The sequence below is a fragment of the Callorhinchus milii genome, unplaced genomic scaffold (genome assembly GCF_018977255.1).
Source record: "Callorhinchus milii isolate IMCB2004 unplaced genomic scaffold, IMCB_Cmil_1.0 Scaffold22, whole genome shotgun sequence".
Classification (NCBI taxonomy): Eukaryota; Metazoa; Chordata; class Chondrichthyes; order Chimaeriformes; family Callorhinchidae; genus Callorhinchus; species Callorhinchus milii.
This window is the reverse complement of record NW_024704763.1, coordinates 2,475,357-2,501,967: the sequence shown is the minus strand read 5'-3', so window position 1 is coordinate 2,501,967 and position 26,611 is coordinate 2,475,357. Positions and strand designations below refer to the sequence as shown.

At 40.1% G+C, this 26,611-nt stretch overlaps 1 protein-coding gene and 1 non-coding gene across 2 annotated transcripts in view; both read right to left on the bottom strand.

Moving 5' to 3' along the window:
• Nucleotides 1-483: 483 nt before the first annotated feature.
• The window catches only part of megf11 (multiple EGF-like-domains 11), an 83,042-nt gene continuing 56,914 nt past the window's right edge, over nt 484-26,611 (bottom strand). The window contains exons 10-23 of the mRNA XM_007905422.2: nt 22,334-22,454; nt 21,453-21,616; nt 20,723-20,825; nt 15,044-15,190; nt 14,500-14,634; nt 12,091-12,219; nt 10,933-11,061; nt 10,253-10,381; nt 9,191-9,319; nt 8,802-9,035; nt 5,037-5,155; nt 4,352-4,475; nt 2,479-2,685; nt 484-1,978 (exon numbers count right to left, since the gene is read on the bottom strand). Of these exons, the coding sequence (XP_007903613.2) occupies nt 1,800-1,978; nt 2,479-2,685; nt 4,352-4,475; nt 5,037-5,155; nt 8,802-9,035; nt 9,191-9,319; nt 10,253-10,381; nt 10,933-11,061; nt 12,091-12,219; nt 14,500-14,634; nt 15,044-15,190; nt 20,723-20,825; nt 21,453-21,616; nt 22,334-22,454 (2,049 nt within the window). The 3' untranslated portion in view covers nt 484-1,799. The remainder of the gene's footprint in view (nt 1,979-2,478; nt 2,686-4,351; nt 4,476-5,036; nt 5,156-8,801; nt 9,036-9,190; nt 9,320-10,252; nt 10,382-10,932; nt 11,062-12,090; nt 12,220-14,499; nt 14,635-15,043; nt 15,191-20,722; nt 20,826-21,452; nt 21,617-22,333; nt 22,455-26,611) is intronic.
• trnaa-ggc lies at nt 12,558-12,629 on the bottom strand. The gene has a single exon. It is a non-coding gene; the product is annotated as a tRNA-Ala (tRNA).

Sequence of the window (26,611 nt, the reverse complement as noted above, 5' to 3'; positions counted from 1 at the left end):
TATTTTTGGGTCAGGCCTAAAATATTACTTACCAATTTAGCCTGATGGTGATTTACTGTTCAGCTTTGTCAGGCTCCAAAACAAAGCACATTTCTCTCCATTTCTGGTCCTTCGCTGCTGCTTTTTGTGTCTGAAACTTGACCTGATGTCAAGCCTTTTCACTACCTGACTCACTAGTTTCTTGCCTGCATTTGTTTCTGTATTTTTTTAAAAAAACGTTCGATGAACGAAAAAGTAACTTGCTTTCACCTGAAGAAAAGCAAATCATTCTTGACAAGTGTTTCCATCTCCAGTCAAATTTAACAATAAGAGGCAAATGATTCCTATAATATCCTTTTAACACATGTCGCAGTTTATATACATCATAGCAATAATGTATCACGTATTCCATTGCTAGCGTAATTTGGTCAACATTTAACTTTGATGTTTTTGTTACCGTAAAACACACACACACACACACACACAGAATAATCAACAGTGAACTTATAAGGAAAACATTTATAAGTGGATACATAATACAATTTCCCGCAGTTTTAAGTGAAATCAACCCTTCAAAGCAATTCAAATCGCAGGCTCTCTGCTCTCCTATCCAACAAAAAGTCACAAATATAAACTAGAGTAAGAAAACAAACTACACATTTTATCCTATAAAGAATAAAACAGGTGTGAGTTTCAAGAATGCAGAACATTTTATGCTATCGGAACCTATGTAATTCACTCCCATCACCAGGTTGTGCAGCCTCCACCAGCACGATACTGCAGTCACCATCAGTCCGGTTCCCTTGTTAGTGTCCGAGGAAGCGGGCTTTGTATGGTTCCCTCATAGCTTTATATACTTACCTCCACCAGAGACTGCCAAAGCTCCCTCTCCGAGGCGGGTGATACAAGTGCAAATGACAATCGAGACTGGGATTTACGTTTGGATCTCTAATTGAGTCTGATATCTCACAGCATCCCAACTAAACACTCAGCCACCCCATCTACTGTACTTTTGCCTCAAACTTTGTTCAGCTTTGGACATGCTCACTTACCCTAGAAGATAATTGTGTCACTGACGCATACAAATTCAGGTCAGGAACAATTTGTGATACTTAATACATTGTCAAGATGATATGGGTCCTCACATTGGATGGAACCACAAACTCATTATTTTGTCAATATCCTAGTTACTTATTTTTTTTATCAACAATGCTTCATGCTGCAATGTAAAGTCCTACAGGGAACACCCTATAAATTTACTAAATACTATGAGTTGAATTTAAAATGCTTACTAGGTTGGTGATTTAAACAGCTATATATTACCAAGCCATTTAAACTCTGTGTCTCAATGATCACCAGCAAGAAGTGGCAATGTAGAATAAGAATGAAAATGTTTCCAGATTTTCTTGTATGCTTTCCCCTATGCCCCCAGCTGTTTGATTCAATGGTCTCCCCTGGCATCACAGTTTGTTGCTGTTGAGTTGAATAATTACAGATGCTGGTTTAACCTTACAACGGTTGAATTAGGTAGTGCAGACGAAATTCCTTTTTTTCAACAAAAATGTACATTTCCAAGTCTTGAGGTTCCAAGATTGAGGTTCCTTGCTTTGACTGCATTACAGTCATATGAAAGTACAGTACTTTTCCATTTTAATTACCATGCAGTAGTGAAAAGTCAGGTGGGAAAGGGGATATTTTGTATTCATTGTCCACGTTAACTTGAGTTTCAGCATATTTCAGGGCAAAAAGGATTGTCTTCTCTGCCGCTATTTCTTGGAAGCAACAGACAGAGTGCATAGCAATAGGTGACTCGACCAAAGTCATGCTTTTGATTGCTTTTCGTGCTGTTTGTCCTCAGGGGTCACATGTGTTGGGCTGTGACGCACGGGGAGCAAATCATAGTGACTGGGGATGTGACTGTTCCGAGGAAGGTCGTATGGGTTTTGACTGCAGTTGGGGCTGATTACGTCACATCCTTGGACAACACTGACTGTTGGTTCTGGAGGAAGGAAGATAAAAAGACACCTATTAAACTCATTGGATTCACAAACCATATGAAAATCCTTTAGGCAGCAGCCAGGTTTCTAAAAAAAATCGTAATTACCTTCTGTTTTACTTTGATTAAATTAATCTCAACTTTAATTAAGCTTATATTTGTAGTCGGTGCATTTCAATAGAAAATACAAAATCCTATTTCCTAACCACACCCATTGTATTCACTGATCCTAGCTCATAGCTTAGGGGTAAAGAATGCAACAAAAGTCACTTAACTCTATCCAGCTTGTCCGCCTCTCAAAGAACAGTAAACTAATCAATTACATCATCTCACAGAGTGACTAAAACCTGATTTTCCAGTCACTAATGTTACACATTTAACTGATGTCCTTTTGTGTGACGAGGTCTCTAGAACATTCAAAAAATGTGACACTGCCCCAGAACTTAAACTCGAGAAAGACAGACTCCTCGACGACTGAGACAACCGTAATGAACACAACTTGCCAACATCATAGACGTTTTTGTTAGCAGAGGAGGACGTCTCGATCTCAGTGTAAGGCGGGTCCCTGTGAGCAGGAGACTTCATCTCCACGTAGCTGCTTTCGGAGTGCTTGCACGTGAGGGCTGGAGGGTCTTTAATGGTAGCGTAAGGGTTCTCGCTGCTGTTTAATGAGCAGGTGCTGGAGCTGCAAGCTGAGCCTTTCACATAATCTGGATCAAAACAAGAAAAGATAAATGAGAGGTCTCACTCATCTTTTGTACAGATGGACCTTCAGCCCCGGCTGGTGGACACCTTATGTAGGGCTTCCCCTTGCCTTACATGTTTGAAAGATGTCCATAATAACCACGGGGTTACACAAGACTCTTAGGCTTCATAAAGGATACAGAAAATGGTCAATCAATGATTTCGAAAACTGATCGTTGAGTGCCCCATTCCTTACGTGTGAGTCAGTACACCTTCAAAAACTGATAATAAATATGTGTAATAAATATTAATACCTATTATTAATATTAATGATAATAATTAAATCTGATTGGAAGCTTCTCAGAAAATATCAGCTACCACTTATAATTTCAGTCACAGCTGACCTTCAGTGCACAATTCAGTGTTCAGTTCATGCAATGATAACTTTTCCCAGAAGTAAAAATTATATTGTTTCTTAAGAAGCTGGAACCCTTCCCCTCATCACACTCCCTTGAAAGGATTATTGTACAGTCATGATCGCTAAAGTAGTTCATACTCTCTTCAACACACTCTCTAAAAGACATACGCGTACCTTTCATTGTAACACTGATCACCTCACATTCATGTGTCCTCCCATTCTTTCTCTCTCTCATAATCGCTTATGTTATGCCTCATCACTCTCAGACTCACACTGTTATGTATCTTTTGCGCCTTGTGTCTTTAACACAACTTTCTCTATCGCACATTGACATAAAGCACTAAGAGACTGCAAAATTTCACTACGTGTAAAAATACAATCACATATATCTATGGAACACACTGCTGTTAGATCGGAAGGAGAGGAAAGCACAAATTAAAGTCAATCTGTTCACACTCTGTCTGGATTCAGTGCGTTCGAACCACAATGTTACAGTAAAGTACACACTTGGCGACAGCAATGTTTTTCTTAATAAGCAGAAACCAGAAGCCATTCTGAAAGGTTCTACAGTGGTTCGCACATGCTGATCATGACTCGGAGATCCTTAAGAAAATACAGGTCAAATGAGAAAAGGATCAGTTTCAACAGTGGATAAGAAAGTCCGACAGAATTATAGCTTGAAAAGAAACACGGAAAAAGACTTCAGTGTTTTGCCCCCACCACCCTACACCTTCTTCCTTTGCTGCTAACAGTATCAAAGGCGAGAAATTGCCATGATCCACAAATGGCTGAATGGAAAACAAAGACAAGGTTGGAAACCTAAGAAAGAGAAAAGTGTAGTTAACAGTAAAGTTCAAAATATTGCGCGATATTTTACACATCTCTCTTTTTCGTTATACTTCATTGTTCAAACGGGTATTTTTCTTTACTGAGGGATCAAAAATGTAATATCTGCAAATTGGATTCAAGTCACTAATTGAGAGTCACAGGGATTTGCAGAACTGCAAAGTCAACAGTCTGAAAATCAGTGGTGAGCAAAACTTAGATGGAAAACATGTGACAACGTTCCATGATACTGCATTAATTGACCCTGAGTCCAAATGACCCAAAGATGGCTGACGTCCATATTCTATAACCTGACACTAATGTGGGACAAACAGGGTGCAGGGCTTTACATGTGAATGTGTAGTCCTGTACTAACCCGGGAGCAGTAACTTACATGTGCTTTCACGTCTACACAGACTTGTTTAAAAATAGAAGTATTGTTTACTGACCTAAATCATTCAAGTTACTGTAGTGCCTCCATTCAGGATGCAGTGTTCCAGTGAATTCCTGTCCACAACCTCCTTGCCCAGCTCGATCTATATTCTTGATACTTGAGAAAAGCTGGCTTTTTTTCTGTTCGTGAACAAAATATATGACATTTAATTAAACAGATCAATCTTAACCTGAGATAAAAAGTCAAATCTGTCACTTCAATACATTGCATTCTAACATATAGAAGGTAGTAGCAATAATAAGAATCCTCGCATTTGATACAGCGCCTTATCACGTCGTTGAGACGTCTCAAAGCACTTCACAGAATATACTGTAAAGTGAATTGACTGTGTATTTTATGGGTGAAACACGGCAGCCAATTGCCAAGGTATGAGTGCTCAACAGAGAGACACATCAATGGGTTCAAATAAGGAACACTCCCTAGTGGTGAGATCACAGACACATTCCGCATGTCTTATGTCTGTAATACTGACACAAGTGACGCTTCTGCTAGTTGTTATATAATTGGTACAAATTAAGATTCATAAGCTGTTTCTCTTAAACCTTTCGTTTGATCTATATTACCTTATCATCTGTGATGCGTTGATAACTTGATGACTACATCACCTACATGATAAAAAAAGATCAGAGGCTCGAAGATGTGGCTACCACAGTCTGAGTGAACTAGGCAGCTGTACGTACCTTAATGTAATTGTTTCCAGTTGGGTTATTGATGAAACGAGAGAGTTTCCCACACCGTGACAATGTGTGATAACTAGGGTTGGAAAAACAGTGAAGAGTGCTGCTACTTTGCGTTGGATCTAGAAAAATAAGTCAGCAAAAAATATGCAAATACATCTATAAATATATAACTACAATTAATCAGAGGGAGAGTTCAGGTAGATAAAGCTTATTCAGCTCCACATAATAAATTCGATGATGTGAGCTAAACAGTTATCATTCATTTCAGTATCTTTAGTAAATTCACTACTGTTACCTTGAATATGTATAACTTTAAGAAGAAATACCTAATATCTCATTTAATTTTAAATTCAAAATATATTTTTTCAAATTAAAAAATTGCTTTGTTCCCAGGTTTGTACGTCTCGAGACAAACTCCTTAAACTTACGAGCACAAAACACAACAGTACCAATGCAGTGTTACTGAGGGTAGATCACAAGACATGAAGCCAAATTCCTAATGAAACAGGAGGACTGAATGGGATTGAGACAGAGAGAAATTGAGACAGAGAAAATAGTACAAAAGAAAAGTATTGGGAAAGAGAGAAAAGAATGAGACTATAATTTCCAGACTTCCCGCGGACTGTAAATGAGATCTTATTAATTAATGATAGCAATGTTAATAATATTGCTTAGTATCATCTACAAATTCCTGTGAAAATTACATCATCAAGAATATAAAAGGAAAATGGGACAAAAATAAAACGTTACTTCGGACAGAAATAAAAAGCATTAGACTCAAGAAAAGAAAACAAACCCAGCACTTATAACTAGGTTAGAGCACCACCTGTAAGCAAAAACCTTTTCCATTGGATCTGTGACAAAGAAATGGGAATAAATCGGATGCAGAGACATTTTAGGTTAACACCGTCACACTTTGCGAGGAATATTTTAAGATTGAAAAGGACTCGTTGGTTAGAGGTTAGGAAAAGATGCTGCTGAGTCAAACAGTTACTTTCACTTTGGACAACACACCACAGAGAAAAAAATCTAATTCAGTTTGCAATAGTGTTCTTCAAGAGACAAATTTATGTGTAACATCCCACACGCAGATTGGTTAATTTACCTGTTGCATTACCTGTAAATGAGAGTGGACTCCCAAAGTACACACAATTCCATCCGGATATTAACAAGTTAAAAATTATCTTCTCCGCATCTCCCTAGTTTCCCTAGTGAAAAGGGCAAGCAAATGATCTGCCTTAGGTTTCCCCCTCTATCCCGTTAGAGGGTCATACACAAGAGCAGGTAAGGGTGGTTTGACGGAAATAATAATAATAATCACGTCTTCGAGGCACTTTATCCTCACTCTCCGATTTCATTCTCTCGATATCCCAATGGAGAACTCCCCGCGTAATATTTGCGGAAATGTAGCAAATGTCCAGTAGGTTCTGACAGTTCCACAACAAAGTAGTCCCTAACTAATCTACAAATAGACTATAAACACTCAAACCCCATTCCCAGCAAAGATCTAGTGTGTTGCGTCATGGTATGGTGGGATGAAGTTTCACCAACACACCTTGACATGGCAAGTTTCTACTCTTCCCCAGACTATTGGAAGAGTTGCAGAACAGAGGTTGGATAACTTTCTTAGAGGTTGGATGGGTCTTATATCTGCGGCAATATCTGGCTCTTAAATCCCAACTAACAAAACAATTGCCTATGCTCTCATCTGTAGAACATGTGTTGCCAAGTGGATGAGTCCCAAGAGGAGGCAGAATACACCTTTATGCACAAATATATTTAAAATGTAAAATACTGGACATAACTTTCCAGTGCTACTGTCAAGCGTTTGCACTCTGATTCCTTTCTGAACATTAATGTGACAGATTGGATCTACACCAGAATGTGTGCAGTGCTCATTCATACGTGAGGAAGGACAGGGCAGAGTATTTGAAAACCTTCTCTGGAAACCTTCCATGAAAGTAGGTGTAGATTTTAATCAATCTACTACAGTACATCCTTGAGCATCCAGTACCAATAACAATAACATCTAGTGCACAACGACATATCAGTGCACAATACTCTACCTGGTAACACAGATGACCTCAAATGTAGGTTATTACAATACTATGTATGGAGAGAGGATAGTCAATAGGGAATTTATTGCATCAGTCTACAGGCCNAAAAAAAAATTAAGTGATATAAATGATGACAGTCATGAAAGGGTCTGTCACTCTGGGGAGAGATGTTTGTTCAATGTTTCCTTGAGCAGAAACTGAAGCAAATGTACTGGGCAAAAGTTGTCCTAGTGGAAATTTGTCCAAGTCATAACATATTCTGCGAATCGCTTTGAGACGTCTCGAAGATGTGATAAAGTACTATATCAAATGCAAGGAGTATTATTATTTTATTTGTTTATGGTCTGTTTAGAGAGTAAATAATCTCCTGCCATTTTTCTCTCCCTTTACACGTACAAACAGTATAGATTTTTTATATAAAAATTAGTGAACATAAGAATTACTTCCCTTTTAAATTGAGGTCCGGAGAGGTCAAATTTATACCTGAATGTAAGTTTTACTGGAAGGAATTTTTCGGGGGGCTTTTTAGGACTTGCCTGTACAACTTGTCTTGGCATGGTAACACGAGTGACTAAAGCTCTGTGGGTGGGTGTGGTTTATCTTTTGGCATTCAAAGGGATAACAGATGTATTGGGTAAAAGGTCATTAACATTTTTGCAGGAATCCAGAGAGTCTTTTGTTAATAAAATAAATAAAGGATAGTACTTTGCGAAGATCGAGGCAAATAGCGTTGCTGTTGTGGTTATTGTGCAATAATAAAATGTTTGGAATCATTTTTTGATGTGGCGTAGAGGAGTATCTTCTGTATTTGCCATCAAGAGTAAGTCTGCCAATGGCATTCCTCATGTATGTTTTGCTGCTGCTGATATGTGTAAATCTGTTCATCTTTCAGAAGCTTTCCAGCCTGTAACAACCAGCACAACAGCAGGCACGTCTTTCTGTCAAAATAATCTTCTGAATTGATCATCTTTTGAGGGGATTCCCAATGTTTATGCGAACGTACTCAATTATCGGAGTAATTTGGCCGAGCAGACGACGTGGGAAAAAGACTCATTTGCTTCACGGTTCAGTTCTGCGTTTTACTCATCTATTTTCCCCCAGTTTTAACCTGCTTCGTTTTCTCTTCTCTTCCGATCTTTCCTGTGTCAGTGCCTTGTAGTTTCCTCCCAAGGCTCTGCCATGACTTCTCTGGATCCAACTGCTCAGATGTACAGGAGCAGCATGGAGTGATGACCTGCTCCTTCTGATTAAAGGGCTCTCTGTTCTCACCTCAATGTACAACTCCTGTATCATCTCATTCCTAAATCAATATTTTAGTAACACGCAGCCTGCCCCATAAATAAAATACATTTTGTTTTCATCCCTTCAGGTCAAAATAAGGGTGAGATTTGTTCTGCAGTCACCTCCTTACCCTATGACTCAACCTCTAGTTCCACGTTGGAGTCCTATGCAGTCTTCTCTCTCCCACTGCAATTCTCCTCTGCTCCCTCCTCCTCACTTTGACCTTGCTAAACCCCCTCTCATATCTACCATCAATTATTCATAATAAATGAAGGCGAGGGGAGAGGTGACTGAGCGGATTTACATGAAAGGCTATTTGGGGTAAAAAAAAACTGCTGAATTTAACACATTCATTCAGAACGTCAAGCAAGCAAGCAAAACAATCTGGTTGTTTGATTTCTCTGTGAAGTGCTGAAGATATCCTTACCAGAGAGGGAATGGTCTGTATTAGTCATCCGCATAGCGGGGGTGTAGGATACGCTAGGCATGTCGTGGCCTTTCTCTTTCTGATTCCATTTGTACCAGACGAACAGAACCAGCAACACGACTATTATCAAGAGAAGGATAACGATTCCAGTGATTGCTCCAACTGAGTGTCTGTCAGATGCAAGCGCTGGGCTGATTTTCGTGTAGGGGTTCAATTCATCCATTATCAGGGCCGCTGTGGAAGAGAGCATGCTCATGAGATAAAGAACATATGGCGCTTTCAAATGAAACCTATCGTTAAAAGTAATACTGTAGCAGACGCCCCTACAGTACATATTTTATTAGAGGGAAGTCAAGTTGCCCGTGATGTTTGTCACATGCTCTACATACCCTGGTCACATCTGATGCCTTTGAATCCAGGGGAGCAGTAGCAAGTCCCAGTGACGTGATCACAGGTAGCGTTATTCATGCACTCACATAGATGCTGGCAGCCATAACCAAATGTACCAGGTGGGCACTCTGCAAATACATTGGAAAGAGTGTCACTCAGGAGCTTCACACCACACCACCAGATAGAACATACAGGAACATAGGCACAGGAGAAGGTCATTCAGTCCCTCTAGTCTGTTTCTCCATTCTATAAGATCATCGCTGATCTGCCCCTCAACTCCAACTGCCCTCCCTTGCCCCATCTCCCTTGATACCCTGACCTAACAAATATCTATCCACCTCAGCCTTGAAAACTTGAATGGATCCAGCAACCACAGCCTTTTGGGGGAGAGAGTTCCAGATTTCCACTACCCGTTGTGTTGGGGATATTGAATCCAGATTTGTGTGAACTATGACGCAATATGTTACGATAAACTGCGAAAGTTACAAATAAAATATTCCTTCGTTTCTCAACTAATCTCTGTTTAAGTGATTGGACATTTTGATTTTTGAGTGCTGGAGACACTTTTTTTTAGGAAGAAGTGGTTTCAAGGAAGTACTGAGTTGTTTAACGTCCAGTTCACATAACTGGAAGCAAAATAGGAAAGAGTAATGGAGAGGGAAGCTTGACTTATATTTTCTGTCTCAATTGCATTGGATGAGGCCTGAGGCACCTGGATTCACATTAAAAAGTTCCATTAAAGAGATGGTTTCGTAGTGACCTCTTTAATAACATTACAAACATGTTCCTTTAAGAGTTTGTAGGTGATCCATTAGACTACTCAAGTATTTTCAAAGGACCATTTCACAGCAAAGCTCAGATTGATTCACACTGCATTTATAGCGCAGCAGTGAAATATCAATGTGCTGCCAAAACTACCTCATGATGATCTTGGCAGCGAGGTCTACAACACGATTTACTTACGTATTGTGGGGAATCTCGCTATTGGGTTGTCGAAATTAAAATACGTATCTGTTAGACTTACAAACAGTTGAAGTGTATACCGCTCTTCTCCTACTTACTCTGCTCACAGTGTTTTCCTGTGAAGCCAGTTCGGCATGTACACTCTCCTGTGATATGATCACAGTCCGCACCATTTTGACACTTGCAGAGTTTTGTGCAGTCTTTTCCAAAGAAACCCATTGGACATCCTGGAACATAAATTCCCACATAAGAACCACACGTTCAAAAACATAATCTTTTCACTCAATATCGACCTCTAACGCAAATCAAGAATATCCCTCTGGCACACTTCATACTCCAAGTTCCTGTGCCCTGGATGCAGCGTCCCATAGGACGTTTCTTTTTTGGTCAGCCGGGAGTCTGACACATATGGAAACCCATCACTGTTGCTTAAGAATATCCAAACCAAGCTGAGATTTCCAGGCATCCCACCTACACATGGAAATCCCAGAGATAGATTGTTGGACTGGAATGCGCTCTCTCTCTTCCTGGAGGGACGCATAGTGCTTACCCAATTCCAGAAAGTATTAGGCGCAGGTTGGCGTAGAGCCAAGGTTTTGGCAGAGCCCAGAGTGTGCTACGGGATAACTGCTGGAGCCTAACCAACTGGGACATAAAATCATTAACTGCACGAGAAGAGGACCCCAGGGTTATATTATTCTGCCACAAGGTGGCAAGCTATTCACAGGGTGTTTTTTGTTTGTTTGTAGGAGAACGTTCAACTTAAACGGGTACTCACTCTGGGTGCAGTACAAGCCTGTCCAGCCCTGTGTACATCGGCACTCTCCATCGTAAGCACTACACAGAGCTCCATTGTGGCAGTTACACGTGTGAATGCAGTTCGGGCCCCAGTAACCAGAGGAGCAAGCTAAACAGGAACATAGCAACGATTAGAAGCTTATTGAGAAATCCTTTATTGGAACATTTATTGCTAAAGGGTATTTCTGAGCACAGTTGTACTTACTCATTTGATATTGTCAATCACTTTGAATAATTAGTAAGTTGAGCGGGCATGGTGTGAAAACGGGGATCGAAAGCCACAATTTCAAAGTAATAATATTGCACTGATGCATCTAAATGCAACGTTTAAAAGGAGGAGTGATTTTAGGAGACACATCTGGGATTGTGTGAGATTCTATATGAATGTCTCCATATCTATATTTCGTAACAAGTTCCAAGTCGGCACAATGACTGTTCTATGTTATAAACTGCCACACAAAAAAAAAACAAAAAAAAAGCTTTAGGGAGCTCTATACTTTTGAGAGTGTATTCTTTCAATTTCCTTGCAGACTATAAAATTGATTGGCTGCTGTCGTGCACTGTTACATTGAGCCACAGATGATGATTTGCAGAATACCAATGCTTTGCAGTTCCACAGTGAGGTTTGGCTAACTCTGCTGACTGATACAGTGCGTGACGTAATCTTGACTAACAGCTTGTTGATCAACAGTTCACAAGGAGTTTCAGCTAATGCCTTACAGTCACACGGTATCTGAGGCTGTCGGCTAATAGATCAGTTTTACAAACCTTTTTACTTTATTCACTGATATTTCTACAAAATGTAATCTCGTCTTAACCTTGCTCATTGAGAAAGCGATTAGGTTGTACTTGAAAACCTTGCTGTAGGTAGATTTGAGCGCACGTATGAAGCAATTTTCATGATGGTGCGTCTGAATAAGATGAAGCTTTGCTTTCATGCCTAAATGAAATTGACTATTATAGTCTTCTCCATCAGGTAGTCAACTTTTTAAGAGACTGAGAACAAGTAGGAGAGACGATGCGATGATTTCAGAAATAGGTGTGACTTCTAGAAACTCAGTCTTTATGGCTTTTACTTCCCCCAAAAAATGGAAATCCTTTCCAAAAATCTTCCATTTCCAGTTTGCTCACTACTTACATTGTGAACAGTCCTTTCCAATCCAGCCTGGGTAACACTGACAGGTGCCATCGATAGGATTACACGTGCCATTGTTTGAACACACACAGGTTCCAGTACATTGCTTGCCAAACCTTCCACTCGCACATACTGTCAAAATAAAAGCACAGCTCACATCAGGTACACTGACAAGCTGCAAAGAAGCATTTGTTTTTCCCTCCGTTTACACAGTAACTTAATGCTCGAGTTCCACACTTTGTTTCATAATAATCCTTGCATTTGATATAGCGCTTTTCACGTCTTCTCGACGTCTCAAAAGCGCTTCACAGAATAGGCTGTAAAGTGAATTGACTGTATATTTGTGGGCGAAACGCGGCAGCCGATTGCGTCCCACAAACAGTCGTGGATTGAGTGACCAAATTGTTATTGCTTTTTGTTCTTGAGGGATTATTATCAGCCGTGTGGAGTAAGGAAACTTGCCCAAGGTTTCACCCTGCCGGGAATCTAACCCAGGTCTCTCACTTGCCAGGCGAGTACTCTAACCACTGAGCTACAGGACTCCACGATTTCTTCTCTCTGTTGACAAGGGATTATTTAAGAACTCTTATGTTTTTGTGTGTTTTTAATAGTGATGTTACCAGAAACCACAATAATTCCATTTGCGGGAACATACTTTAACTCTCAAAATGTAACCTTTGCTGCCTTCCTGAATGATTCCTTTCATGAAGCCCCCGTTTTAGTTAATCAGCTATACAGTCTGGAGTCTGCATATAAAACTTTTCATCTTTCTGATCCAACCATCGAATTAGCCCCAAGAAAAGTCATTCGTCAGATAAGCCTGCAGTCAATTAGATGTTCTTCTCATTTAACCAGTACATGACAGAGATTTCACAGAAGTGCGAAGCACATCATATCCTCTTTCAGATGATTTATTTGGTAGTGCACCGCTGGTTTTTACCGTACTGGGAATTAAGAGCATTAATCTATATTTACTCTACTTTTAATGATTATGCCTACGAACTTGCTGTAAGTTGGTGTAAAATATCTGATGTAAAGTTGAGCAATCATTAGAAACTTGAAGTTCAACTCGTTAACGAACTTGGCACTGAATTCTGGTAAGAGACTGACTACATCAAAAACCTTTCAGAGAAGTATATAGATTACGAAATGGGGGGGAAATGTGTAGAGCATACACTGCGTGGCGAATTGAGGGCTTGGTGAAGAATGTTATTTAACCGGGTAACATATAAAAGACTAATATTACTTCAAGATAACACAATGACGAGACAGTGAAAATATAAAATTAAGACACACTGGAAGGTGGACAGTGTAGGTACAGCATAATTGACTACACAGTGCTTACCATTATATATTGGAAACTAGACCTGAAATCCAGGTACAGCTTTTCATGTAGAAATAAAAAGTTCTATGAGGTGGGGAAAAGGGCACATTACAAAAAGGGGTAAAGATACAGAAATAGACTGCAGAGGCTACACATTGGAATGGTAGAGGTATGAAAATAGGATACACACTACCACAACAATAGGGATATGTAGACTTTAATATGAGTTTATGTATTAATAAACAGAGATCTGCACGAAACAAGGGCAATTGATCATAAGGACTATTTGAAGTCTGGCAGCAAATGTTCAATCTTTCAATCTTCCAATTATTGTCAAGTATCCTGGTGCAGTACAGACAGAATTCATTAATAATACCATATTCATCTGCAGTTTCTACTATGGCCTGAGCCAATAAATAATTGTTGTACAGCTTCTATAAGTTGCTGCCTGGGCAGAATTGTAGCAAAGAAATCTTCATTGCTCCAAAGTTCCTGAAGGATGGGAGGGATAGGTTTACATAATGTTAAGCCACACTCTTCAGTTACAATGTGCTAATGAACCTCTGCACTATGGAGTGCAGTCAAGAAAGAGTTTTCTTGCTTTCTCTCACCAGAGAGATTATTAGCCGAAACGTTAAGATGCTCCAGAGGCTCTGATCTTACACTTTATGAAACCTTCTCTTTGTAGTACTCTGGGGTTTAGAAAGTGGAGGTCATGCTCAGCGCTGTTTTAATCTTTAGATTGCAATAATCAGCAACACAGTTGGAGTTTGAAAACTGTGTCACACAACTCACACAAACTGTATGTTTCAACTTATCCCATTGTTTCTTTTAATGGAGCCGTGCACAAAAATACTGATTTTCGCGTCACCCGTAAGCTCATAAACGGGTGAGAAATTGGTTTTTTTCCAATCGGAACGATTGACCAGCTGGCTGAATGGTGCACGAATCAGTGTGATACGATTGGACATTACTTTTCAGGGAGAATGTAACAAAAGGTCTTACCTACACTGCAACAGGTAATTTTAAACTGAGGAGAAGGGGGAAGCCTTGATGCACAAGCTATTCAGACGTATTCAAAGCATTACCTTGATTACAAAGGGATCCGATGAAGCCTGGCAGACATTCACAGTAGCCTGTGACATGATGGCAAGGACCATTACTGTGCACACACTGGGGACACGCTTGGCTGCAGTGATGGCCATAAAATCCAGGAGAACAGACTATAAGAAAACAGAAACAGCTGACACAGTTGAAAACAATACACCCAGGGACCCGGCGTGCCAGCTGAAAATATCCCAGTTTTACTTTTAAACTGGTTAATAGACCAACACCGAATGCATAAAAATATAATAATAATACTTGCATTTCATACAGCGCCTTATCACAACGTTGAGACGTCTCAAAGCGCTTCGCAGGGCAGATTGGAAAGTGGAGTGACCTGTGTATTTTGGGGGCCAAACGCGGCAGCCAACTGCCAGTAGTTACCCGTGCCGTCGAAAAAGGACCGGTACGGCAAACAAAGTTACCGGTACGTCCCGTTAGCTATTTGTCGTCCTCCCCGCCAAGCACGAATTGTAGCCCGTGATCGTGTGCGGAGTAGCAATGGATTTTTAACAGCCGTGCACTTACTTCTTTGGCAGGTAGCTCCCCGGTATCCAGGCGCACATTCGCAGGTTCCATCCTCAGGTGAACAGGAGCCCCCATTGTCACAGTTACACGAAATGGAGCAGTTTTGACCCCAGCGGCCTTGGATACACACACTGTCACAGTGAATACCTGGAAAAGCAAACGGATCCAATATCATTACAAAGTACTTACAATAATCTTGCGTTTGCATTTTTGACGCAACACCTTATCACGTCTCCGAGATGTCTCGAAGCGCTTCCTGGAAAGTGAATCGAACCGCACATTTTGTGGGCGAAACGTGGCAGCCAATTGCACACAGCAATGTCCAAATCAACAGTCGTGGATTGAGCGACCAAATTATTATTTTTATTTATTTACTTAGAGCACTGACAATGGCTACGATAAAAATACTATTCTATCAATACAGTCTAATATTGCTTTATTTGGATTATATTTCTTAACATAAGTAACACATTCTGAACCCAAAAAAACTCAAAGGAGAAACTAAAGGAGTTCTAATTTCTCTGGTCGGTCCCATTTGAACAGAATCTTTTAAGTGTGTTTTTAAAAATCTTTTTAAATTGTATTGTCCGAATTGTGTTACCAGCAAGAAAATAATCAGTCCTGGAAAGCGATCTGTCTTTTCGTTCCAGATGCACAGCAGGTGAAAGAACAAATAAACAAACAGCAAGATGTACTTTCACACCAGAGGAAGGGAAAAATCAAAGTGAGTCACAGTAGGGGCCTGAGTGATATAATGGCTTAGAACACTATCCTTTCATCTTTCAGTCTGAATCACTCCAGACTAATGGGTCTCTCTCTGTGCCAACTGGACGGGTCTTAAGTGAAATGAACTTGGGACAGTCTCAACTGAATTCTTAGTGGGCACAAGGCCACGGAATGAAATGGTCCAAATCTGGAACTGAATCAACATGTTCATTCAAGATTGCCAATGTGGACAATGGAAATGTCCATTTGGTGAACTGGGATGTGGGGACATCCTCCCAACACTGAAAGCGATAAATAAATACAATTTGTTGCTGTGCTTGTGGTCGAATTAGGAGGTGCCCTTCAGCTGTGGTTTGGGTATAGCAGAAGAGGCTTTATTCGGCATCTAACCCAGTGGCAAGTCAGTATTAATTGTATTTCTGTTGCATTGTTAAAGAGCGCAAGAAAAATCATATCAAGGTTTAAAAAATGCAAATTCAATGCATAATAAATGAAACGTTATATTTTAATTCACCGGCAATTAGATTAGATAAGATGTTTAAATGACTCGAGAAAAAAGGTACGGTAATGCGTTGGGAATTCAATTCTGGTACTACTCCCTTCATCAGAGAAAGCCCTTTGAAGAAGGATTTGTATTCTGAAATCTTTGTGGCTTGATGAATGCTGCCTGTCCAAGTGAATTATGATAGAAAGATGCAACCGCGAAAAGGTGCTGTTCTTCTTGTGGAAATTTAAAAAGTAGAAGTTAAGAAATAAGGTGTGTTTTGTCTTGAGACGTTTCAACCACATGATAAGGCGCTATAGCAAATGCAAGGATTATTATCTTTTACAAGCACACCGTCTCCCATAGTTACCTGGACTACACCTCCTCCCACCCAACTTCCTTAAAGACTCCATTCCCTTTTCCCAATTCCTCCGCCTCCAATGCATCTGCTCTGACGATGCCACCTTTCACACCAGAGCAGCCGAAATGCTCTCCTTTTTCCTCGACCGAGGTAGGCAGGGCCCTTGACCGTGTCAGCCCTATTTCCCACAGCTCTGCCCTCACCCCTTCCCCCTCTTCCCAGAACCATGACAGGGTCCCCCTAGTCCTCACCTTCCACCCCAGCAGCCTCAACTTCCAACAAATAACTCTACACCATTTCCGGCACCTCCAGCGTGATCCAATCACCAAACATATCTTTCCCTCCCCTCCCCGTATTCCGAAGGGACCGTTCCTTTCTCCATAGACACTGCCTGACCTGTTTCCAGCGACTTCTGTTTTTTTGGGTTTTTTTGTTTCAGATTTCCAGCATCTGCAGTATTTGGCGTTTTGCATATCTCTCCAGCCTAGGAGTATCACTCTCATTCAGTAGATTTTTATCATCAAAAAAGCAGGTTTGATAATCACATGGAATAAAAGCCCATTAAATGATAAATTAGAGGGAATGAGCCGGTTGGTTTGTAAACTAGTTTAGGAATAGAAAGCAGAAGCTGATGAATGCTGGAAAAAACTCTGCCAGAGAGGAGACAAAATGAGTAGTAAAGTTATACAAGGGTTTGTTCTGGTTTTATGTTGTAAGTGAACTCCTATAAGATCACTTATGTAAGATCCTATAAGTGCTTACATGAGAGCACTTCTAATGTTATAGAATTGTTGATGATACCAAGCTACGTGGGCAGGTAGATAATATAATGAGGATAAATGGCATTCAGCAAGATGCTGGATTGCCAATTAAACACATGGGCTGATGGTGCCAAATTGCTTTTAATGTAGATAAATGTGAGGGAATGTGTATCATGACAGTAAGCATATATACACACATACGAAGGTGTGTGCATTAGCAGCGATAGGGAAGGAAACCAGATTTGGGTGTAATTACTGATCATTCATTTACAGAGTCTATTCTCTACGAACCTGTGGTCAAGCGACGGATCTATTAGAGATTGCATCTTAGGGGCATTTGATTTTAATCAAAATAAGTTAATCTAGCCTTGTATAAATAGCACTGCTGAGGGCACATTAGAACACTATGGGGAATGTGGGACATGCTACCTTCAAAAGTACAGTGCTCAGAGGAATACACGAGACACAGAGATGCAGAAGGTTTTTGGCCCATTGAATCCCATCTTTCCAACACAGAAAAGGTTTCAGGGAAGAGGTACGGAAATTATTCCAGGATTCAGACCTCTGACTTCAAAGGACTTAGTTTTTTTCCCCTGAATTGAGCTGGGATATGGCACAGATTTTTAATATGGTGAGAGGCACAGTCGATGTGCGCAATTAGACTGATTTAGACTGAGTGCAGAACTAGAGTAGGTTTAAAGTAACAATTAGAATGAGTTTAAAATTAACAAGCCTGAACCAAAACTAGAGATCAGAAGGATATTTTATGTGGAATGGTGTGGAAGCACAACAATAGTTGACAGTGCTATATTATCTCCTTCATAAAGTTTCCTTGGGTAAACTATTGGAGGATAGATACATAGACAGACAGACAGACACAGACAGACAGACAGACGAACAGACACAGACAGACAGACAGACAGACAGACAGACAGACAGACAGACGAACAAATACACCATATAGGTGTGCTCCTGGAGCTTGAATAAATGATTGTGTCTGTGGAGGGGAGCAGACCAGCATTTAAAATGGAGATGTGGGGGAATGAAGAGATATTCTTGAATTTTAGCACTGAGACCGTCCCAAAATCATTTCATTTCGAATTCTTACATCTGCCGGAGAAAAATGACTTTCATTTTATCAGACTAGATTCACACCTATTCACAGAGGTGTAAGCACAATGTGCTAACTCAGGGCGCTATCCAGACTTAGCTTCCCTTTTATTCAAACACAACATTTTAAGAAAAAAGGTAAAGGTTGACGTTGACAAGGATCTTTGCTGGGAGTGCTTGGTAACTGGTCGCTAGGAAATAAAACCTGCAATTCGGACATGAATCTCACTCCAACTGCCCCCTCAACACCACACATTTGTAGATGTCAAGCAACAGGATTTACGGTAATTTTGCTTAAATGTGTATAACATATTTGGCGCTGTGGTCAACACTGCAACTTGAAAATTGCTGGATAAACAATCTATTATCACATCAAAGGGCAGGAAGCTTTTTGACTTCTGCCACGTTGGAGGTGCCTGAATTACCTGCTCTCTTCCCCATCCACTTCACAGGGTTCATGTCTTGTTGGGACTTTTATTTGAAGGAAACTGTGTTTGTAAATACAGCAGCAGACTCATTGTAACAGAGTAAAATTTTTTAATGTGGAATGTCGTTAAAACCCAATTAATCAGCCAGATTAAACTTCCAAAGATAAGGAAGTGAAGCCAATTCTAAACAGGGCTTATGTTACATTTAAAGCCTGTGAGAAACGGCAGGGGTTCGAACAAGAGAGATCTAACATTAAACATAAACAGAATTCCATATCCAGAAGGTTGGGAACGGTCAGAACCCAGAGGATTTTAGAATTACACCCTACGCAATCTTTCCTCCCCCAGGAAACACCTAATAAAACATGCAGTCTTCCCTTCCTTTGTAAGTTCACAGTGAAACCTCAAAGGTTTTAGTTAGACTGAGTTGAAAAATACTTTTTGACTTCTGCATTTTCAACAACTGACCATCTTTTTTCTTTAAACAACACTGCACTGTCATTTTACAAACAGTGCAATATCCTACAGATCAAACGAACCAGCGTGAAGCTCTTTAGCTTCCGGAAAAAAAGATGATGGGCAACACTGAACCAGAGTGATGAATGAGTGTCTTCACATTCGAAACTCATTCGCAAAAGGAGGAAAACCTCTGCCATAACATCAAGTCACAGTGAAACATTATTATTGAAACCTTTTCCTGGTTCTTCGACTGAAGTATGGAGGAATTCAAACCACTTTAAGATGAAAGCCTGATATCAATGATTTTGCCCGGCTACATGTGGTTCTAACAAGATTTGACTCTTCGGTCAAACCTTTAAAAAAAACATTTTTTATTTTGAGTATAATTTTGATACAGTTTATTCCTGGATGTCTGGTTCCTCTGTTGACATGATTTGATTCCAAGCAGTTTTCACATCTCCCCAGAGGTGGGTGGCTGACATATTAAATTTAGATTGTAAAGCAAATACGGTTTGCAAAACATTACATTTCAACAACCTGTCACAGCAATAGTTTACATTCCCAGTTCTGTGACTCAGTGGGAGCTTAAAAAAATGACAGTAATATTAATGTATGATAACATTGGAGAAATATTGCTGACTTCGACACATACTCTCGACACCATGACAAATTTGTAGAAACAAGGTTGACCAGTATTTACGGAACAGGAGTAAAAAAATAAAATGCCTTATAATAAATTAGAGCAAACCGTGACTTCAGTTAACTGTAATACAAGAAAAGCTGGCTTTCAAACTGGAATAAACTCTGGAATAAAGGTCTGAATAGAGTAGATTTATTATAGGGTGGCATATTGCATTTGTGCTTCAAGTAGCTTTGGCACAGCGCGCCGGAAACCAAGTTCATTCCTCACATTCCTCCAACTCCAGTTGGATTTATTCCAAGAGGTTTCATCAGATGACGTATTGCCATTGAGGACTGAGTTACTCCTAAATAAGTTCATTATGGAGCCACGCAAAAATCAACCATTTTGAAAAAGCTGAACTTCTTGTTGGATTAAAAAGATGGGGAGTGGGGAGGGGGAGAGGAATTGGGGACCATTAGAAAATAACATATGATGATAATAATCGTTGCGTTTGATATAGGGCCTTATCACGTCTTCGAGACTTCTCAAAGCGTTTCACAGAATATACTGTAAAGTGAATTGACCGCATATTTTGTGGGCGAAAAAGATGATTGGAACAGTTAAACCCAAACAATTACAGGCCCAGTCCAAAGTACGAGGAGTACACAGACTGAGAGCAAAAGAGGAATTTAACATATTTTGTGGCTTTATAGGTCAGTAATACTCACCAGTCCACCCTGCTAGACAGCGACAGTATCCAGTGATGGGGTCACAGCCGTCTGCGTGGCTGCAGTCGCAGCGCTCACTGCAACCCAGACTATAAGTTCCATCCTGGGAAAAACAATGAATAATCAAAATATATTAATAATCCTTGCGTTTTGATATAGCGCCTTATCACGTCTTCGACCTTTTTAGCTGAATAGTTGTCCAACGTGGCATTACACACACATTTGCAAATGACTCAAATGTATTTTATTTGACGAAGGGTCGTGGACCCGAAATGTTGACTCACTTCCCTCTCTCCATAGATGCTGCCTGACCTGCCGAGTTCTGTTTTTGTTTCAGGTTTCCGGCATCTGCGGTGTTTTGCGTTCTGTATTTTATTTGGATTGCTCAATATATTAAACCTATGATTTTTAAAATCCCGATTTCTGTTTTTTACCCTGTATAACATAAATCTATCCGACAGGCGCTTGCAGATGCTTTAATTTGTGCTATTTTGGTCAATTTCCCCATTGGATGAATATAATAATGAGTGCCCATCCTGTAATCACTAAGTAAGGCATTTGAATGAATTCCTTTGCCTGTCAGTCGAGAGTTACATGGAGATCAGCAGTGGGTGGAAGTTTATTACAAAACAACACCTTGAGGTATTCATTTGCTGCTTCGCACAGTGCTTTGATGTAATATTACTTGGTGCTGCACTCACTCGCTGCATCCAAGAGACTAATTACTTACTGGACATGGATGGTCACAGTGTTTTCTACGCCATCCAGGCGAACATGTGCAGGTACCGTCCACTGGATTACAAAATGCCCCATTGGCACATTTGCAAGTGCTGTTGCAATAAAGTCCCCAAGTGCCACTGGAACAGGGAATAGAGCAATGTACTCCTTGCCAACCTGAAAAGCAGAGGGTGTTAGTAAGGACAGAAGAACTAGACACACTCAACTTTTTCATAAAACATCCCAATTTTCAAGCCCCCGTGTCACCGGATACACCGACAAAGCCACTAATTTCACGGCTTTTTCACATTTGTGTACCACATTCAAAGTTTGTTTGATTCCGCTCTTGAGACCTTTTCCACGAATGTTTGGTGTGAAAAAGGGGCAAAAGGTCCTTCTGTTTCTACCGCAGTCAATTACAGTCAAGGTAACATGGGGTCAGTTCAGGATGAATTAAAATGTAATGAAATGTTGGTGACATTCTGAAATTTTAGAGATGTTTAAGATTTCTGGATTCGATGCAGGTCTACAATTTCTTAGGGACAAGATGGTTTCTTAATCTTTGAATCTGAGCAACAACGTTTTGCACAGTTAAAAGGTCAATATTACTTGCTTCCAACATCACAGCAGTAATTTTTAATCACCTTTGCAACAAATTTATGTTGCTGCTAAGACCAGTTTAAGATTACACTGAGTTTATAAGAAGGAAGTGGTACCAGTAGGAATTTTATCTTTTTCATCATTACAATTATTGATGTAGAGAAGCACCATTACTTTAAATTGTTATTAAATCTTGACGTTGATAGACTTCATTGATAAGTTCAGAATTCAGCCTCAAGAACAGTAGTATAATAGTGAACATTATACATATGTGGGTGGTGTGATCATAAATACCTTCTTTGCATATACAAGAGCCATCAATGGAGGAACACGCAGTATAATGCTTGCAACTGCACGTAGATGAACAATTGGTCCCATATTTGCCGGGCTGGCATGAGAGAGAGCAGTCATCACCCTGGAATATAAAGGCAATGGCCATCCATCAGATCTTGCAGATCACTCCAATTCATTCACATTAACGGAGAATGATTCTAATTCTTCACTCGGGACTTCAAGGTGTCAGCACAGCATCGTTCAACAATGCAGCACATGCCCAGCACTGCATTGGAGACTATACGTTCAAAGTTCCAACGTGGAGCTGAACGTACAACCTTCTGACTCAGAAGCGAGAGGAATTAAAGGTTCAAACTATTGTCCTAAAGTCCGTGACTGTATATCACAAAGAATATTGGTTCTCATACAGTTCACCCTCTTTACTAATCCTGTTAAAATAAACGTTTGTTGTACTATATTTTCCACACTTCCTCGCTACAGTGGAATGCCTGCTGGTTTTTTTCTCCAAATCTCCTGTCATGAAACTTAAGAAAGGGAAATTCTGTGCCAATGTGTCTTTGCGCCATTCACATTCACATCGCCATTTGTACATTGTAGCTAAAAAGCAGTGATCACAACCTCTGGGATTATATCGGTATTGACTGAAACGCGACACAAATATTCAACTTCTCCAACCAGATGCATAAAGGAGAGAGAGAGCCTGAATTCTAAGACATTTTACCATGAAGTTTTGTAAAACATTTATGTTTAACTTATTAATAGGATTCCAAACGTAAGCTGCTGATAGAAATAAACAGATTCCAGTAATGCCCGAAGGCTCCAAACCTGTTCTGCAATCCATCTGCTTGATTTACACCTCTCTGCCAATGCAAACAGAGTTCACTATGACATTTTACTGTTTCCCCCCCCCCCGAGTTTCCCTCCCACTTGCATATGCTGCATCACCACCATTAAACATTGCTCATTAAAAGCCTCCCAACTCATTTTTTCCTATGAATAATCATTCTTTGAAATGCTAAGAAGGTTATGCAGGTTATCACGGCGAGTGACATTATTATCTGTGTCCTCAATGTACATCACAGGAAGTGCAACAGCAAGTACCCGATCAAATGAATTCCTGCCGGGGCTGCAAATATGTGACAGATCAGACATTGCCTCCAGAAATAAGCTGCTGGCTTGAGGCATGTTCCTGGAAAGTGTGTAAAGCCCTATTCCATTTCTTATCTTTCTGAGGATTAGTTGCCAACAACTTAGCTCATACTTGAAAAAGAAAAAAGTATTGAAAATAAGAATTCTCCCTCAAAAATAATGCTCCTAACAATATGTAGCTCTCGCTTTATAATTATCAGAGAAAATCAGCTGGCACTTGGTGCAAGAACGATACCTCTTTTGCTTCTGGAGACTAATAGTGAGGACAAGGTTAGATAACATTCGGACACTTAAGCCATGAAATGGAGTACAATCTTGGAACGAATATGAACAAAATGGGTTCTCTGCAATGCAGGAGGTTTAAAGGGATATCAGCATCATTGAGTCTGTCTTGCAGGACCTCAACTAATCATTATAAACCCAGAACAAGGCATAAATCTGAACCTATCATTTTAATGGTAGTTTCTTCCTGCTTTTTTACCTCATTAGACACATCGGTTTAGAAGCTGGGTGGTAAGGGGAAATCAGAGGGCAAATAAGCCCTTTGGGGAATCCAATATCATACATATCTTAATGGTGCCTGCAAGCAGCAGCGGCTGGAGTCTGGGTGCAAATCACCAGCTGGAGCTGGACTTTCTCATAGCATTTAAGAGTCTGGATTATTTTTGTTTGAAATTTTCAAACTAAGTTTTCTATAGTTCTTAAAGTAACCCACAGAAAACTACCTTCAAAGTTAGGACTAAATTGAAAAATTGTCCCAAGTTGTCCAAATTCATACTGGAATACTAAGAAAAAGTGGAATTTCTCTCCCCCACACACCCAACCCCCAAGTGAAATGAATTTAGTAGTCTCAACCCACTTCCCTGCAGGATTGAGTCTGCATCCAGAAACTGGCTCCAAAAGTATCATCAGTGCCATTGTGACTGTTTCCCACATCACAACAGAAATCTCCCTGTGGCCTTCCAACAGAGGTCATAGACAACTGATGTTGAAGACAAACAATTCTGCTGATACTCTCTACCAGCATTGCAATATCTGGTCGGTCTGCCTGCCTGCCTGCCTGCCTACCTACCTATCAAACTATCTAACTAACTAACTAACTAACTAACCACTGACGTATATGCCCAGTACTGTATAATAATAATAATATAATAATCCTTGCACTTGATATAGCGCTTTTCACGTTTTGTAGACGTCTCAAAGAGCTTTGCAGAATATAATAATAATCCTTGCGTTTGATATAGCGCTTTTCACGTCGGGAGGACGTCCCAAAGCACTTCACAGAACACACTGTAAAGTGAATTGACTGTATATTTGTGGGCGAACGCGGCAGCCAATTGCGCACAGCAATGTCCCACAAACAGTCATATGGATTGAAAATGACCAATTTATTAGTGTTTTTTTCTTGAGGGATTATTATCAGGCTTGCCCAAGGTTTTGCTCTGCCGGGAATCGAACCCAGGGCTCTTGCTTGCGAGGCGAGTGCTCTAACCACGGAGCTACAGGACTCCACAAGGTATTGATATCTGTACGGTATGTTGCAAATGTTATTTATGGGCCCCATCGTTTTAATTTGAAATAATTATTATATCTTGGTTATGATTCTCTATAAAGGTTTTATTATTTCAATCAACCTCTGGGAAGCCTCTGCTCCTAAATCATCCTGAATGAGAAGACGGTGAATTGGATCTGAAGTTGACATGGGATCACTAGAAATGTTGCATAGCTGCAACAAAGATATTATTTGGGTTAAGACAGAAAGCCACTTTAAAATATCACTGTGTTTATGGTTCTATGACCAAGTTTACATGCTATTCCTACGAGAGTCACTGCCCACTGACATCAAATAATCCTCATCGCTTGTTAAATGGATCATAAATGAGGGACTGTTGAAGCATGTCTGTAAATAGGCCGGGTTTATTGTGCTTAATATTTCTGGGATATTATTATTCTATCTGGTCTGCAACACTTTAATGGCAACCGTTTTCCGGCGATCTTTATGCTTTTACACGGCTAACATCTATCTATGTCCTGATTCTAAATTAGCTGTTTTTATTGCAAACGGATTACTTGAAACGAATAGATGGCTTTTCAGGTGGATTTCACACATTGTGATCCTGAAAGCATGCGGAAAAATCTGTCGTTTAACAGCCTGCTGAGCTCAAGGTTATATTTGCTGAAAAAGAAACGCTCGGTGCAGGTGCAGTCATTTGGTTGGCACAGCATTTAATGGGTGAATCCAAGCTTAATATCTGTAATCATTAAATCCGAGGTATAGCTAGCTGAACTAAGAGACTCTGGCAGTGACAGTGGCATGTGCAAAGATGCATAAAAGAATCTATTCTGTTAATCTGATGCTATTACATGATTTTTTTTTACGACGTCTGTTAATTCAATTGAATCTTTTTTTTTGTGCTCCAAGTTGCAACTTGATGGTGTTCATCAGAAAGTTACATCCTTCGTGAAATAAGATGAGATTCCCCGAATGATTTTTAAAGATAAAAATAATACTAATAATCCTTGCATTTGATCTACTAGCGCCTTCTCGCGTCTTCAGACGGCTCAAAGCACTTCACAGAATAGACTGTGAAGTGAACTGACTGTATATCTGTGGGCGAAACACGACAGCCAATTGCACACAGCAGCGTCCCACAAACAGTCGTGGATTAAAGTGACCAATTTATTATTATTATTATTTGTTTTTGAAGGAATTATTACCCCCGGAAAAGCGATCTGTCAATTGACTAACAACTGGTTCCTACTTACTGCTAGGTAAACCGAGGCATGTGGAATAAGGAAACTTGCCCAAGGTTTTGCTCTGCCGGGAATCGAACCCAGGTCTCTCACTAAAGATGAATTAAATCTGTTATTCTTAGGCATAAGGGAAAGCACATTCTCTCTAAAACTGTTTTTAACAGAGAACCCAATAATGGCAATGTTGTGCAGTGTTTGCTGCATTGTCAGAGGTGCCGTTCCTCGGATGAGATGTTCCTATCTGCCTGTTCAGGTGGACGTTAAGCATCCTATGGCACTATTGGAAAAGAGAAGGAAGTTTCTCCCGGTATCCTGGCCAACAAGCCCCCAATTAAAATGGTTCATTCGTTTCATGGCTGTTTGTGGGACACTGCC